Raw genomic sequence first — 18,420 nt, forward strand, 5'->3', positions numbered from 1 at the left:
TTCAAAACCTGATAAATGAAAAAGAGCTTAGATGTGATTGACTAGATGACAAGATATATGCTGTTTCAGTTGTAGTTTTTCAGAACTCTTAAAAGTCACTGGAAAAGCTTCATCATTTTTTTAAATAATGCAAGTAATTTTGTCAACATATCCTTTCCATAACTATAACACGATCCTGAATGTCAGTGTTACCTGCTACAGGTAAATATCAACGTTGGCGACTTCCGCTATTCTCAACTGAGAAATTGTAACTTTCCGCCAATACACAAGCCATGACATCATTTCAGTCCTTCTGCTTATAGAAATATAGACTAGAATATGAGCAGAAGGACAAAAATGATGTCATAGATTGTTTATTGGCGGACAGTTACAACTACTCACGAAGAGCAGCAGAAATCTACCTATTAAAATTTACCTGTTGACATAATTCCTTGCATTATTTAAAAAATTTATAAAGCTTTTCCGGTGACCTTTAATGTTCAGAGAAATGCTTATCCATTTTGACACACTACCAAAAACAACTGTCAAATTAGATATTGTAAGAGGCCCTAATATATAATATAGGACATCTTACTTGAATTCAATCAGTTTTGATTTGATGTGTACCAGCCATTGAAGTATTTGTATTATGGGCTGAATAGGTTTTGGTCTATGTACTCTTATATAACTTAATATTATAAGTAGCTAGGTCTATATCTGTATTTAACCAGAACCTGTGGTATATAATTATGGTATAAATTTTTATGTATAATTAGAATTTAATATCTTTAGAACATGAATTTAGCACAGTTGGCTACAGGTGTTTATATATAAAAATCAATATAGATCCATCAGTAACATTCCTTCACATTGTTTTTATTACTGTGACTGTAGGTATATAAACTTTAGTTATGAATGATTGTGGAATACATAAGCTTAACGCTTCAGATAATTCATATACAAGGTATAAGTTTTTATTATCACATAGTGCATCTCATTTTAATAGATTTTCTAAGTAAGAATCAAAACTGTAACCTATTACATGTACAAACTACCATGATGGTAATCAGTGGCCACCATCATGATAAAGTTCACCATTGCAATGATAATCCTCACCATAATTTTCTTTTTTCACAATGACAATTTCCCCCACCCTCATAATAATTAAACCGTCAACGATTAGGATGAATTAACTCCATACTTTAAGTACGATAAATGAGTGTAAGAATCCTTGGCACAGTGTGGACATCTGTCTATTAGAATAAGATGTCATTAAGGTTCATGATAAGTAACCTGATGAACACAGTTCTGGATAATTATGAAAAATGTTGACTATAGAGTCATACTTATCCTTTAGTCAGATTAATTCTACACCTGTACTTAATCAAATTAAAGTAATAATAATATAAACAGTATCCTGAAACAACATCTACAAAATGAAAACTATATAATTTCTTGCCTACATTCATTTCTTGTCTTACTGTAAATTTAATATTTTATTATCTAATAGCATTACTTTTAATCTGAAAATTGCACATCTGATAATATTATTTTATTGATGAAGTGGATATCAACACTAGGATTATTGTAGTTTTCAATATAACTGAATATAAGCTCACAAAGCTAATAAACTGAGAGAAAGGTGTTTGTATGGTACGTCAGACATTTTAGAAATTGTGTTTCCAGAACTTTCCGATTTTCATTATAATCCTTGTATTAATGTGAGTAGACAACAATCTATTCCTGGGCACCTTACAAGAATTGCATGGAAATTGATTTTTGACCTTGGATAATCTTTCAATCTTCAGTAGAGTCTTTCTACTAATAATAATAAATTGCCTGACCTGTGTTTAAATGGTCAGTAAACAGTTGACAGCTTATCTTGTACATTTTATCGGTGTCGATCCATTCACTTGATTTGATATTTGTTTATTTAGTGCAATGTCTATTTTCTGTCTTGTCCGCAGGTTTATCTTGTTTTGCGTGTAGTGCGGTCCGCCTGCACTTACTATTAGGAATGTTGATTAGTATGTGTAAAATTAATAATAATCACACATCTTGTAAGTTGTATATAACTTATTATCAGACTTACAAATAGGTTTGACAGATTATGGTAGCATATTGAATTTAGTAACTTTTTGTATAATTTAATGTCTTATAAACAAGTATAAGGTTATACTTTTAATCAAGATATTACAAGTTTTCATTTCTCTTGCAGTCTGGATCTGCACCAACAGATTGAAGAATTACAGAGCCATCTGGTGAGAAGTAATAATCATATATCGCAAGTTGAACATGAATTATTAGACAGTAAACAAATAGCTGATTGGGAACTACTTAAACTGACAGATGAGTTTGCTAAACTACGAGACAGATATGACCGGTAGATATGAGACATTTCTTCATATGGTTTAGTGTTATTATTGATTTGTTTTTAGAAATAAAGTTACTCAGTGTCCTGTCAATGCAGTGTAATTTTGTTTCTAAGCCCAAAAATATTAATTTAATTAAGTTTTTCACCTTTGAGATCTGAGGCATTTCAATGAAGAAAATTGCTTTATAATTGGTTGAAAGTCTGTGTCTGATGGGGGTGTGGATGGATGACACTTGCTCACAATCGATGACATAGTCTTGCATAAGAATGTGGGATCGGTACAAAGATACTAGATAAAATGCCAGATGACACCGATCCAACTTTCATTGTACATGCAGGGAGGGTCTGAATAGTCTGATTTCACTTTTACCTTGAAGTCATAGGCTACTCAGGAACTGCTCAGTTGTCCCATGCATTAAGACTGCCCTGGTACGCATGATTGATGTCACCTAAATTTAGAGGATTGTCAGATTTATTCAAAGAAAATTGCTTACACCAATGATGGAGCATATTTTGATATTTTTTAGATGAGTTACATGTAGATAACTCTGCTTCTAATTGAGGTAAAATATCTGACTGAATTCGGTGATGAGTATTTTGCGCTTAAGCTAATCTAATATGCGCATTTTGGTATGTTGATGCTTTGAAACACAATAAGTCTGCTTCGATTTGAGGATGAGTGATAAAATTTGGTGTATAGTTTCATTATATCAATAGCTTGAGTTTGGTCGTCAAGTTAAGCAGTTAGGGATAACAAATTTTATTGCTCGATGCTTTATAGAAGATGAATGCGCAAGTAGTTAAATGACAATCATCTATTTATTGATTCAGGATATATAAAAATAGTGTGGCCTTCATATATACAGTGGACTCTGTCAAATCCGACATCGTACGGGATCGTTACAATATGTCGGATTAGGCAGAGTGTCGGAATACTCAGTTTTCTCAAAACCAGAAGTATTATTGTAACTTCGAAAACCGGAAGTATTATTATAATGTAGCTTCAAATCCCCAGAACGTTATTCCCTTTAAAAATGATAAACCTTTCTGTACATTCAAAATTTTATTACATATATTTATTGATTCAGGATATATAAAAATAGTGTGGCCTTCATATATAGTTCCTCGCTGATAAAGAAGTATACTTCCTGCCCCTACCTCAGATGTTTTTAGATATTCTATCCCTTTCTCTAATTGTTTGAATAGAATTATAAGTTTGATGACTATTTGACAGGTTATTAGACAGTCATAAGAGAATGCAAAAAGTCAACAATGAACTTGAAGATAAACTACTACGAGTTGTAAGTTATTTCATCATAATTTTTGTATGTATTGAACCGCAGTAAAACTGTAACATCCTTTCTCACATGAATGGAGAGAGAGGAGTGATCATTGATTACTAGACAGAGTTCTGTGATATTTAAGAAAGACACCTTTTAACAGAAACTAATCACATCATTGAAGTATGCAGTAGTTTGCTAAGCTTCAGATTTTATATTATTCTACATTGAAGCATCCAATTTATAGTTTAAATTGTATGAATAGTGTTTTTCACCATATATATCATTTGGAAAACACTTTACATGACAGGTTCCATTTACACATGTATATGAAAATGGAATTCATCTTATATTAATGGAGTTTGAGGTGATTGTCCAGGTAATTTTATTTAGGTTTTTGTTTTACAGCATGAATGTTTCCTTTTTTCATAGAGTTTTATAGAAAGTCAATGTTATTATTTTAGGTTAATAAATTTGAAACTGAGAAAACTGATTTACAACGTGAATTAGCATCTACTACCTCTAAACTAGTTGATGCTAAATTAACAATCTGTGACTTAGAAGATGAAAATGTAAGTACATGTAGCTGATATAATACAGGTTAATATAAACAGAACTCATGACTGAGAGTTGATAAAGGCCAAGAAAGCTCAAAACAGTCTATAAAAAAATCTTATGAAGAGTGTTATTTAGTTGAGTTTCTTGGGAGGTTTTGGGGGGGGAGGTTTTATCATTTACCATTCTATGTGTAGTTTCTATGTGTGTTAAGATTCGTATCTTGGTTTCTTCTGCCAGTACCATGCAGCCAACAATTATTTGTTATGGGGTTTTCTGTTATTTCTTTCGGTATTTGGAGATAGGTAGACAATTTAGCAGTTAGTTGTAGCCAGATATTTTGTAATGTAGATTGGCTTTTCTAGTACTCTAAATATTATAAAAAAAAATTCTTAATGGAAATAAAGCCATTATCAAAGGCTGCAGATCTAATGACAGCTGACATCTTATGCTCACAATAGAGAGGTGAGAGATTACTAGTCATCATTACTCATGTTATTATACAATCAGCCCGAGAAAGTTCATCCAGATTTTTCGGCGTGGTTTCCCCTTGTCAGTGATGCAGGGACAGCTGTCTAGTCCTTCGGATGAGACGAAAAACCGAGGTCCTGTGTATATATTGGAATGCACATAAAAGATCCCCTGGCAGTTGGAATTTGATATAAGATTAGGCGATAGTGCAGCTGCACGGGCAAAATTTCCCTCATAGCGCACTGTATGATGTATGTCTGTCTTCATTAGCCCAGTATAGGAGCAGAACAGTAGGACGTTAAACCCCATTTCATTTCATTTATACAATCAGCCTAATCAAACTTAATACAATGACTCACCCACCTGGGCCCTGTTTCACAAAAACTTATGGTAAAATCACTAAAAATTTTAAATTTTATGTGTTTCACAAAGATTGATTGTGACTTAAAATCTAATTTTAATAGATTTTAGTTAAAATGGCTTGCACCCGCGCAGTGTACATTTCTGATGCGGGCACTTACGGTGTAAGCAAATACACTCCGAAACTGAAAACTGTTGACAGGTTGAACTGACGGATACAATATCAATGGGGAGAGTTTAATGCGTTGTAGCAATGTTTGCACATGGTCAGACAGTCGTATCGAGGTGAAATAATGAGTTTATTGCCTATTATTCGTTTCGAATTGTATCTGTGGGTTGGCCTTCAACTTGGCATTTGATTCGTGACCTTGGCATTTGATTTACTCACAGGCTTCAATGTAAATAATGTGTATCGGTAAAATATATTAAATCGCTTGAATTTCGTAGCTTTATGGTATTTTTGATAACAGGAACTATTGGGAATTAGTGCAGTGAAGAAACCCATTGAATTTCAGCAATTTCCGTTGTGTCTAGAGTTATGGACCTTGTTTCACTTTAATAATATGATATGTATGAAATTTATATGCATCATTTAAATTAGTGAAATTGATTGAATTTCAGCAATTTCTGTTAATTACTTCTAGAGTTATGGCCCTTGTTTTAATTTGTTGAACCTTGTGAACGTTCAAATAACACAATTTCCATTTACAACTTCTAGAGAGTTATGGCCATTGTTTCACTTTTTTAACTGCTTTAACGACAAAATTTATCATCTGACCTATATGAAATTTATATACATCATTTAAATTAGTAAAATGAAGATGCATATAGAATTTCAGCAAATTCAGTTATTTACTTCTAGAAATATGGGCCTTGTTTCAATTTGTTGAACCCTGTGAATGCTCTAACGACTTAAGTTATCATCCAATCTGTAGTAAATTTATATGTATTATTTGAATTAAGTCAAATGCAGATGCCTATCGAATTTCAGCAATTTTTGTGTATAACTTCTAGAGTTATGTCCATTGCTTCACTTTTTTTAACCTTGTAATTTAATGACAAAAGTTATCATCTGACCTATATGAAATTTATATACATCATTTAAATTAGTAAAATGAAGATACCTCTTACATTTCTGCAATTTCAATTATTTTTTTCTAGAGTAATTGCCCTTGTTTAACTTTGTTTAACGTTGTTGAACGTTGTTGAACCTTGTGAACGCTCTAACGAAAAAAGTTATCCAATATGTATGAAATTAATATGCATCATTTAAAGATACATTATGTAACATTTAGATAAAGAGCTGACCATTTTTGCTATAATAGCTTAAAAATAGATAATGTAAAAATGAAAATATTGAAAATTTCATTCAAATTACTTCATTCTGAGCCAAGTTATCACTGTTTGTAGTTTTGACAAGATGTGTGCATTGTGGTAACCAGGGCACTGGTATTCGAGACTTGGACTCGCTTTCCCATTTTTAAATTATATTTTTAAATGCCGAACCGCTCTAATCTAGTTAAAATCTTGATTATCCGATGCCATCGAGAGTTGTTTATGGTCTTGTTTTATTAATAAATGTCTAATTAATAGTTTATATAACATTTCAGGCCTAAAGAAAGACCTGCAATAGGCAGATTTAGCTCTTGCATACTGTATGTTTAAATTAACGAAACGAAGCTGCTCATTGAATTTCAGCTATTTTTGTGAATTAGGTCTAGTGTTATGGCTCTTGATTCACTTTGTTAAACCTTTAGTCTCAGTCACCCAGAACCTCCTAGTCTTCAACGGAGGAGGGTCTGGGATCGTTGTCAATATTTGACGAAAAGTCCATTGCCCATGTGTAACCGGGAGATTGGTTTTTAATCTGGTTGATTATCCAGTATCTTCTGGCTAAGTCAGATAAGAGTTGCGCCCCTTCCTGGTATAAATCCCATAAACAAACATGAATGGTGACGACGAATTAGGATTAATTTTAAAAAAACATATGGCCCATGAAGAGATAAATTTTACAATAAAAAAAAAATAAGAGTGTTGGATATTGAACTGGCATCGAATCAAAAGGATTTTTTGAAATGATATTCCTGAATTAATTTCATGGGCGTCAACTTATTATTTTAGGACTAGTTACCTCCCTTGGACTTTGTTTATGATAATGTAAAAGACTGGATAATCTAGCCAATGACCTATTATTCTCAAATGTTGACAACTCATCCAGACTAATATTTTTTTGGATGATAGAGACTATTAAACTTTGTGATGATCTGATCTGTCTGAAATTTATATGCATTATTTAAATTAGTAAAACGAAAAATTCTGTCAAATTTCAACAATTTCTGTAAATTAACTTCAAAGTTGATGCCCTTGTTTCAGTTTATAGAACAGTGTGACCCCTCAAACGACGGAAATTATCATCTGACCTTTACGAAATCGTCTTGTATATGACCCCTATTACCTACAAAAGAATAAATACTGCGACAACCCATGACAACCACTCGGACGATTGACCTGCTGTGGGTGTATGTGTCGTTGCCTGGCAACCTATCTTATGTATTTGTGTTATTTTTATTTTATTAATAGGAAAGATATAGAAAAGATTGTAATATGGCTGTACAGTTATTACAGTGTAAACCGTCTAATTTTATAGCTCATAAATTAGACTGTGTAAGTATTTAACTGTTTTTCATAAAAATTCACATTATGATGTAGTCATATATTATGAATCTGTCATCTGTCAGTTTATCTGTCCATTCACTATTTCTCTGAAACACTCTACAGGTCAGAGTACTGGACTGATTTCTTTTTAAGTTTGCAGAAATTGTTCATGGTGTCATAATTGATCTTAATTTACTGAGATATCCTCCTTTTTATACACCAGATTTTAATGTGGCCATACACAACTGTCGCACGCTCGATGCTCAAGATGCTAAAGTTACCTTTTTATTGACTATATTTATACAAAATGTTTATGTTCAATATTTAGTTTCAGAGTTATTGCCCTTGATCACTTTTAAATAAATTGTTGATCATAAAGAACAGTTTCAATTGGATTTAGTCCCCCCCCCCCCCATGCACGTTTGACATCTATAGCTTCTTTTTGTAGTACAATATAGGACAAAGTTTTGAAGGAGTTTTGCTAAAACAAATTTTCTACAAATCATAAAGTTGGATCAAAATCCATTGTGTGTTTATTTGAATGACAAAATTAATGATGAATCAAGGATTAGATTTATTTTGTTTTACAGCTTCCCATAGATTTACAAGATCGTGTTAAAAAGCATTTATCTAGTGAACAAAAAATAAACATGGAAAACTCTTCAGCAAAGGAGTCCAAATTAATACGTGTACCCATAGCAACATTCCCTCCAACAGCTATGGTGTATTCAGTGAATAATCTACAAACAAAAAGTGATGTGGAATTGGGTTTAGAAAGGGGGAATAATGGTGAAACTGTTCCTATGACGTTAATAGCCAAAGTTTTGACACAACCAGACCCCAAACACAAGCCCCAGAGGACTTATATTTGTTGGAAATGTAAAAAAGATGTTGTGAATATTGATAAAGAAGTGCAAGTTAATACAGTCAAAGACAGTGACAGTAATAGTGCTTCAAGATTTTGGAGACAGAATGATAATAGACCTCGCTTAGATTCCACAGAAACAGAAATATAGAAAGAAATTGGTAAAAATGAAAGTAAATGTTAGTTTTATGTTATTGAGTGAAATGTTGTTAGATCTGAATATGTTGTAGGCTGTATGAATGAATGCATTAATTAATTTGTTTTAAGGTGATGGTAAAGTGATACCATCTTGATATAACCCTAGATTGGCCAAGAACAAAGCCCAGCTTAGGCATGGGCCTGACGGGCCCAGGCCCCATGCCCCGCAGTTCATGGCAAAGAGAGAAAAAAAATTAAATTCCAGATGAAAGTTTCACGGTAATCGATCTAGCAGCGCGAGGGTGGAGACTGAGCTATCCCTCAACCTTCTCTGTGAAGTTCCACTCGGTGATCGGTCTAGGCTTCTAGCGGCGCGATGGGCAGAGACTGGGTGAGTCTGCAATCCCTCAACTTTCTCTGTGATTTCCGCACATTGTATGCCATTCGGAACTGAATAGATTTCATATGTGATCAGATATTACGTAATTATTCTTGTATTACAGACCATTTAATTGTGTGTTACCCAACGCTTGCCATTCAAAAGGATTTGAAATAATCTTTTCGTCGCGTTAGGGGCCCCACGATTCTAGTCAGGCCCAGGACCCCGCTGGGCTTTGGTCAAGAAATGATGAAATCAAAATTATTGTTTATATAACGCACAGGTGTACGATTTAAAAGGACGCTGGCTTTGATGGATTGTTTTATGAGTGATGTATTTTATTTTGGACTGTAATATCCTTGGACCATTTTACTGTGTCAGAAAGGTTTACATTTACATTTGCAGGTACCATTGCAAAATAGTGGTACTTTAAATTGTGAACTTTAAATGGCCATAACTTACATTATGATTAATGATTTTAATTATTTTTGGACCATCAAAAACTATTTTTATTTACACCCACATTTTCATTTGGACATATACTAAACAGCAAAAAAAAAAACCGATTTCAAAATCAGAGAGGCACTTTCATCAAATCATTCTAGTAAACGACTTAAAATGGATCAAAGCAATTTTTTGTGAACAGTATGTTGACACATTAGTGATTAATTCATCACAATTCCAAGACATTACAAGGTTTAGAGTCTGTACATAGTCTATACATCAGTATCTGGTGTGTTAGCCGCGAATGTCAACAGGTATGGGGGTGCAATTTATAGGGCTGGTCCCGATGTGCAGCATGAGTTACATGAAAATCATGGAGAACACATTACCATCTCAAAAGTCAGGTTGCATTTTTGAGAACATTTCCTGGGTTCAATTCTATGTTTGGGAAGGAGCCTTATTTCTCAGGTAAATTTGGAGATGTGGTCACAAATATACAATCAAAATATTTGGCAAGTTTTATGCAATGCGTCTATTCAGTGTAACATACCAACCTGACGTTTCTTTTGCTGCTTAGTATATATTTTCATCGCCCCCTGCCCATTCTTCCACATGTTCGTTCACTTTTTTTATTGCACCACAAGACACAATTTTTATCCAATTTTGAAGAAATTTGAGATCTTGGTTCCTTTTGATATTGGCATGCCTTCCAGAGAGTAACTTCATGGATTATTGCCCCTGATTGTACGAAAATAGTGTTTTTAGCTTGTGGACCATCTAGAGTTCACAATTTTTTTCAGATTTTAAGGACACTTGATTATATGTTTATATCCCAAAGATCTCATTTCCTTTTAATGTAAGCACCTATTCAACCGTAACGAACCACTGGGGTACACCGGAAGCCACCACATAAGGGCTAGAAGTAAAGGTCTAGGAAAAAGATACTATTTCCTGAAAAAATCTTGATTTTGCCAATTTTCAAACCTCAGTAAAAAAAACAAAAACACTGGAATCACTTGTGTAGTTTTATAAATATTATTTTTGTCTTGTTCACATTCTAATTAACCAGGAAGCAACTTTTATTTTCATGTATAACTTTTTTCCATGAAAATAAAAAAAATGATAAAAAGCCACATTTTGTTTGAACGTTGATAGACGGTAGCACACTCTAAAAAAAATTTTTATTCTTTTATTTATTTATTTTTCCATTTTTTTCTCATCAATTCCAACATAAGTAACCCCTTAACTTTTAAAAATTTTGCAAAATAAGGTCCACCAGATCTTGGTTCCTTTCGATATTGACACAAGTCAGACCGTAACATCCTAGATAATGGCCCCTGATTGTACGAAATATTGCTTTTTCTTTAGCTTGTTCTTTGTTCATCTTCAGCAAAATGTGGGTGTATCTTGCATGGCAACTGCTTATTTTATCGTCTATCATCTGAAAGTCTATTTTTGTCTCAAACATTGGGTCTTAAGTTTACATTTGTCAATTTTCTAACTGTTAAAGGCGTTCACATGTACCTATTTATAAAGCTTATTTAAAGACTTCTGTTTCAAAGTGTAAATGGTTAACTATTGTTTGATTATTCAATCTAAATGTTCCACATCTTTAAGCTGGAAATTTAAAAAATTTGTGTCATTAAATCTGTGGTATGAGTGATAAAAATACTTTATATATTATATGTATAAAGATTTATAAAATATATATATAAATTAAATTGTAAATAGATCTGTTACTAGCATAATACTTAATGTACTTCTAGTTATACAAAATAGACTATATTTCTAAATAGATAAAATACCATTTTTTGATAAATTAACTTACATTTTATAATGTACTTTTTGATTAGTCATAATATTTTAGAAGCAATACTGTTTTTTTTGCAATCTATGTACTGTTTTCATGCAGAACTGTTATTTTGGTGCCATATAGTGTGCAATCTAATAGCTTTACTAAGGTTAATTTCACAAACTTGTTATATATTTATTTAATTCTGATTCAATTCCTTGATACTCTTTAAGTTATTTTATTTTCAGTATTAATTTTAAAGGTTGAGGGTGATGTTCTCCAGCAGTGACTTAAGAAAAGCACAGTTCCTTAAATAATGAACACAATTCATTAAGGTCAGGCCCATTTGCAATATAGATGGTTTTCTAGACTTACGGTACATCTTGAACTATTAAGCCATGCTGTTGACTGTACTTGGTTCTCCCATAACTTTTCAGATCTTAATCTCAGTTGGATAAATTAACATTATCTACATCAACATGTATAGTGTGGTTATAGCCAAAATTGTCCTGGTCACAACTGAATCTTGCACTGTTGAATGAAACATTGTATTTATTAAAATAGCTAACTTGTATTCCAGTTTTTATGGCTGTAACAATAGTTAGTTACAGTTTAATTTAATGGTAACTTTTTTTATTGTGTGATATGACTTATGACTTTTTAGCATAATTATGGTTGGTTTGAGATTAATATTTATTTTTGTAACTTACCGGTATTTCATAATTAAAATAACTGTCGACTTTCTGCAATTATTTTAAGTCATTTTCAGAGTTTTTCACTGTCACAACTGGTACTAACTTTATAAAACATAATCTGGTGTTCTTCTAGAATTGCATTAATATTTTGTGTAAGAGGAAATACCTGGACTTTTAATATTATATCCATGTTGAAATTAGTTACAATAAACTGTACAGTAATATGTAATTCTGTTTGTGCAGTAAATTTTGCAATATTAATCATTCTGTTAAAAGATTCTATTTTGAATATAATGCTCTTAATTTATGTCATGTTCTAGTCTCTGATGCAGTGGGGTGTAGAGAGCGAGGCAATAGCCCTAGGCATCCATTTCTTCAGGAGGGGTGGGGGCATTCCATCAAAGAATAAATTGAAATAAAAATTAAATTTGAAATTATTCCTGTCAACATAGTTGTACATGCTGCCCTATATAAAAAGTTTATTTCATCTGTTTTTGCAAAATTTAAAATATCTTGGAAGACATAGTCAAGGGGTTGGCTCTATGCCTCACCTTAGATCTGCATGCCACTGGTCAAAGCCAAAGTTGTTTTGTTTTATGTTATAAGTTATGATGAATTGATATGATTTAGTAATATTGACAGTACACTTTAGCTATTAGTAATAATAACTGTATATTTTCAGTAGTATTTGTATGAATTATAAAGTAACAATCATTGTGTATTTCCAGATTTGTTTCAATATAGAATACATGTATTCAGATAATGAAAATGAATATCAATTCTTATTATTGTTCCCAGTCTGTCTGTATGTCACATCTTTTGGAACCCAATGTCTCTGTTTTCAATTAAGGTAGAATGTTTGTACTTGGTGTAAAATGTTTATTGATTTTGTGTTTGATGATTAGAACTTTCTGCTTGGGTTAAGCAGTGTGATATGCAGTTTGATTGGTTGAAACTTCGGAACGTGACAGCTCTGATTCTAATTAAGTGAGGGTGTCGAAAGTTGATCTATCGTTTTATGATGAGCATTTTCCTCTTAGGCTAAGCTATTTGCTTTGTCAATTTTTGGACACACATTAATTTCGATTCTAATGGACTAAACGCAGTAATTGCTATTTCCCTTATCTCATGATGGGTAGTGCCTAGATCTGGCTGTTTCGTACCTAGTTCATTCATACACAAATTATGGTCAATAATCCCTACTCACTCATAAATTATGTCAATAATCCCAAACTCACACATCAGAATGGTTCAGTAACAGTATTTGTTTGTTTTTTTTCAAATATCAAATATAGTCAATATTCCCAACTTACTCATCAACTGTAAAATTTTAGCCATGTCATGTCTTACCACTCAATCGCAAAAGTAATCTAGGTGACGTAATCACATGCATGTTCTAATTCTAATTCTAATTCAAATCATTTAATTATGCGGTAAGGTTTCACCTTTATTTCAGTTTATTTCAACAACATATATAGGAAAGGTATGAACCAATTTGAGGTACGAATGAACTAGGTACGAAACAGCCAGGTTACGAAACAGTTCGCATTCATGATGATGAAATAGACTTGAAGTACACTAGACGGTGTTGCATAGTGGACCTTTAGAATTTGTTAACCAGATTTTCATGTTTGCAGTCCATACCACATAAGTAGATTTATAGATATCTCATTCATCTTTAAAAAATGTCGTAACTCTCAAGGTCATTTACATGGTCAAAATAAAGCTCTTACTGCAGCCTAAAAAGTTTACAAAGTAGGTGTGTTAATATTTACAATCTTTTTACATATCCCTTCTTATCAAATAAACCAACAAAATTTAATTTTCTCAGCTTTAAGAATTTTTGCTTTGGACTTATTATTATTTTTATCAATAACGAAAATTTGTTACATTCATTCAATTAATGTCAATTTGCTTTTAACAATAATGCCAGTATCTGAATAGTTACAAGATTCGGGCATGATATTTTATTGGTCACCCCTAAATTACTGAATCCTTTGAGACATTTAGAAAAAAAAAAAATTTTTGGCATTAATTTATAGATAATATTAATTTATAGACCATTCATCTTGTAATTAGTTAAAATACCCCGAAGTCCTTCCTTTTCTGCATTTTTTGGGGAAAAAAATATTTTGCCTTTTTTTAGTCGCCAAAATGAAGTGCCCAAAATAAAGTCCTCCTCCTCACCACCCCTGCCCATATATTATTTCTTAAAACATGAAGATCACCTTTTTCATTTCTGAATACTGTTCCCATACTATGGCATAGGCTGCCAGTCTATTCTTTTGTTTGTGATGCCAATGTCAGAAACCAGACGTCTCAGGTTTCGGCCTATATCTGCTATAATAGATTTTTCGGGCATCGATCATTATTTGTTTCATCAACTTTTCAGAAACTGTTATTTTTTTAATTGACTAATGAATTTTAAAATGAATGTAAAAAAAAACGATGTGTAGTGCCACTCTTAAGAGTAGTCACTCTGCTTTATGTCCGCAACAATTTTTTGTTTGTGTGCACAAATAGACGGACAGTAACAACACGATGACGTCTCTTAACATTAATATTGTCGTCCGTTTTTATAACTTCAAAAGCCTGATTTTGCTCTCGAATAAATACCAGGGTCATTTTTCATTTTCACCTGAAAAACACGCGTGGTTGTGTCTTGGTGCAGTCTGGATCACCCCAGTCCCTAGGCAAATTTCGCATAACGGATAGGTTAATGAAGGGACTGGGTGATACCAATATAGACGTCATTCGGTGATACCATAGAGGTGTATTATATTCTCAATATAAACCTCCATGGGTGATACAGACCGTTACTAACAAAAACAATAGGGAATTCCTTTGACCTCATTTCGCGTTACTTCCGGTCCGACGAAGTTGATAATCACCACGCGAGAGCTTTCAGGTTTGATTTGTAATTAATAACAATGTAAATGACCAATTTAATTACATTGGAAGATGTATAAAAAGATCAAATAATGTCTCGTTGGCAATAAAAAACGATGGGAAGTGGTAGAACAAGTGAGTATTGTCAGATGATAGCAGACGAAATGTCGTCAACTAGCAAGAAAATATAGCGGGTGATATACTTGATAATACTGTAATATACATTGATAATACTGTAATATATATATAGTCAAACAGTAGTAAGAAGTTTTATTTTAATCACCTCAATTTCCTGTGACGTCAAACGGTGACGTCATATTCTTATGCGCAATAAATACCTCGGTGTAGACTAGAATAACCAGACGCTAGAGATTGCGATTCGATTGAGACTTCTGGCGTATCTCGCCGAACATAACTGATTTGAAATTAGAGTAAAAATGGAAACAACTGGATGTAAATCAGTTTATATACATTCATATTACATTATTATATGCCTTGCGACCAGTTTGTGTCAATTTCTATGTCTCAAATATTAGCAATTTAGCTCCTTTAACATTTATCGACACCCCAGGCAATACGTGTCCAGCATTTATTTAATTAATATAATATCTGCAGACTGAGAATTTGTGACAATTATTATTCACATAAGTCACTCAACGCCCTAAACTCGCTGCATTTACACGAAAGTAGATTACATCCGAATATAGACATGATGCGGTTTGTTATGTATGTAAAGTCGTAAGTTTTGGTTCAGAACACCATATTTAGTTTTCCCCCCCTTGAAATTTTTTGTTGGTCTTTTGTCTGCCTTAGGTGAATGATGTTGTCAAGTCATTCAGTCGCCTTTTTTATTTGCCAACTACTCGAGCATTCGTCTTGTATATATTTAAGTATATTCTTACCCGACTACATTTGAAGTTCATTATGCAAAAGAAGATAATGAATACATATTGCGTGGTTAAAATATTATCTGCCTTTTGCAGCCTTTTGTGTTGGACGAGTACATTTGATAGTTTAAAATAGATGGAGTACAATTACTTTTAATTTTACGGGAGATACATACAAAAGTAACAAGCCAGCAGTGAGGCTGGTGTCCCTCGCCGAAATCCCAAAATAAATAGATGACACATATTAATTAATCGCACATTTATTTTTTTTCAAAAGTATCAAGCAATCAAATTGATTATCAACTATACACTAAGTTTCACCACTCTCTATCAGATAGAATCAAAGTTATCTTGTCCCAAACCATCGACCAATGAAATTTCTCAGCTCTGCTTAGCTTTAGCTCAAAATGTTAATCATTGAACTCAGTAATGAACATCTACATGTACATCAAGTTTAAACATTCTACCTCAATTAGAAGGAGAGTTATTGTGTTCCAAAGTCTCGGCAAATCAAATAGCTTATCGCTCTGTTTACCCTGAGCAGAAAATGCTCATTATCGAACTTAGTCAAGGTATTGATGTAATGAAACTATACACCAAGTTTCATCACTCTCACTTGATTTGAACTCAAATTATCGTGTCCCAAAGCATCAACCAATCAAATTGCTTATCTCTGCTTACCATAAGCAGATAATGCTCATTTTCGAACTCCATCAAGGCATTGACCTAATAAACACATACACCAAGTTTGAACATTCTAGCTAACTTAGAAGAAGAGTTATTGTGTCCCAAAAAGTGTGACGGACGGACAGACAGACAGACGGACGAACCCATTTTAATAGTCCCCTGCTTTCTTCGAAGGCGGGGAACAAAAATACTTCCAGTTTAAAAAAAAAATCAACCACTTTTACTTCTTGGTTCTGATATGTACACCAAATCATACCAAATCGGTCGTTGTAATGTATAATATGCTCCCACATAATTTTGCGAGAACCAGTTCTAGAAGATTCTTATCTGATAAAATTATAAGTATTTATTGTCTAACTTAACATATTCGTAATCTCGGTCTCAGCAAGGTTGGTACGACATTGTTCTCGACACAGGTTATTTCCATTAGAATGCCAGACGTCGAGAGTTCTCGACTTGAGTTATTTTTAACTACAAAGGCTGTGCTGACTCTCATGTTTGCCTTTTTACTTCCGTTTTCATTTAGAATTTCCGCAAATTGCCATGAAATGGGACCAAAAACTTTGTTTTCCGTCCCAAAAAGTCGTGATATTTATGGAAAAACACAACTTTTACTACTATGATTCAGACCTTCTTGGGGCACAAAGTTCTATCTCCATGTTCCTGACAAATTTATTACCCAAATATAATAAGCGTTCTGGTGAATATGCTTTCTCCGTCAGAGCAGCTAAAATGTGGAATGATCTTCCAAAAACTCTTCGAGAGTCCTCTTCCATCCAGAGTTTTAAGACTAACTTAAAAACATACTTATTTCAAAAATGTTTTTGAACTGTTTTGTTGTGAATGCGCTTAGAAACACTCATGTGTAATGAAGCGCTATATAAATCGAACAATAATAATAATAATAATAATAATAATTACATTTTGTAAACCACAAAGTCCTATCTCCATTTATCGTATTTCAGTTAGACCAAACTGAATCACGCTGCATCAAGAAACGCCACACACTCTGCTAGCTTCTTATATCGATAGCTTCAACAACTGTGAAAATTTGGTAAAAATTCATAGAATTTCAAAATACAGTGATGCCAAACTTCACACCTATTTTTCTCAATTTAACAAAAAGTGGACATGGAACCAGTTAATCCCCAGCCCACGACTTGGCACTACTGACTCACTACTGATGAATAAAACTTTGTAACTGGTATCTAAGAATATCTTGTCAGTTTTAAATTTTTTGTTTTATATTCAAAACGTTTGAAAAAATAATAATATTGTCATGTTTGGGCCCATGTCCAACTGCTCAAAATATCAACCCAAAAAATTTTGGCTCAGAATATGACTTCTAGTTTCCAGCAGAATTTTCTTGTGGCTTCTTGAGGATCCACAACCTTGATATACCATATTTATACACTATTTGCGTGCGAGAGCGGCCATTTTGTCCGGCAGTTTTAGTCCGATATTTACGAATTTCGAACTCAACCAAAATTACGGTTTAACGGTGATATATTCGAACGGTTTCTTTTAAATCGGATAATTGTGACATCTGGTGGGACTACAAGCTAAAAATGCGATTTTTCGGATATGCGCGAATATCAAAAGGAACCGGGATCTTTGGGTTATAAACATGCATTTGAAGTTTCATCAAAATCGGATCAAAATTATGACCTCTAGATGATGAGTTAGTTGTATTTTACGTCCGCTTCCACCGAAGTGATATCGCAGACAATCACGTGTTATATATATTTTTTTTAGTCGTCGAATGTGCTATTGTTGCTGATTATACTGTGGATATTAATATCAAAACTTATGTCGCGAGGTGTTGACGTAGAGGGATGGTAGCTGCATTCTTGTATTTCAATATTACTTTCGTTTATCTTTAATGGAGGGGGTCTTGGTTTAGAAAATTCAAAGTCTGATTTTTCTGATGTTGATCTGGCTCCATCCTCTCTTCTTCTTTTTGGAGCTTT

The 18,420-nt window shown here is 33.1% G+C and overlaps 1 protein-coding gene across 2 annotated transcripts in view; it reads left to right on the forward strand.

The window, feature by feature from the left end:
- LOC126822055 (tight junction-associated protein 1) overlaps positions 1-15,278 on the forward strand; it is a 37,539-nt gene extending 22,261 nt beyond the window's left edge. For both annotated transcript variants that reach the window (XM_050550797.2, XM_050550798.2), the window contains 5 exons: positions 2,198-2,362; positions 3,588-3,654; positions 4,098-4,205; positions 7,600-7,683; positions 8,265-15,278. In XM_050550797.2, coding sequence (XP_050406754.1) covers positions 2,198-2,362; positions 3,588-3,654; positions 4,098-4,205; positions 7,600-7,683; positions 8,265-8,690 — 850 coding nt within the window. In that variant the 3' untranslated portion in view covers positions 8,691-15,278. The remainder of the gene's footprint in view (positions 1-2,197; positions 2,363-3,587; positions 3,655-4,097; positions 4,206-7,599; positions 7,684-8,264) is intronic.
- Positions 15,279-18,420: the final 3,142 nt, after the last annotated feature.

This window comes from Patella vulgata, chromosome 5 (genome assembly GCF_932274485.2).
Source record: "Patella vulgata chromosome 5, xgPatVulg1.2, whole genome shotgun sequence".
Taxonomy (NCBI): Eukaryota; Metazoa; Mollusca; class Gastropoda; family Patellidae; genus Patella; species Patella vulgata.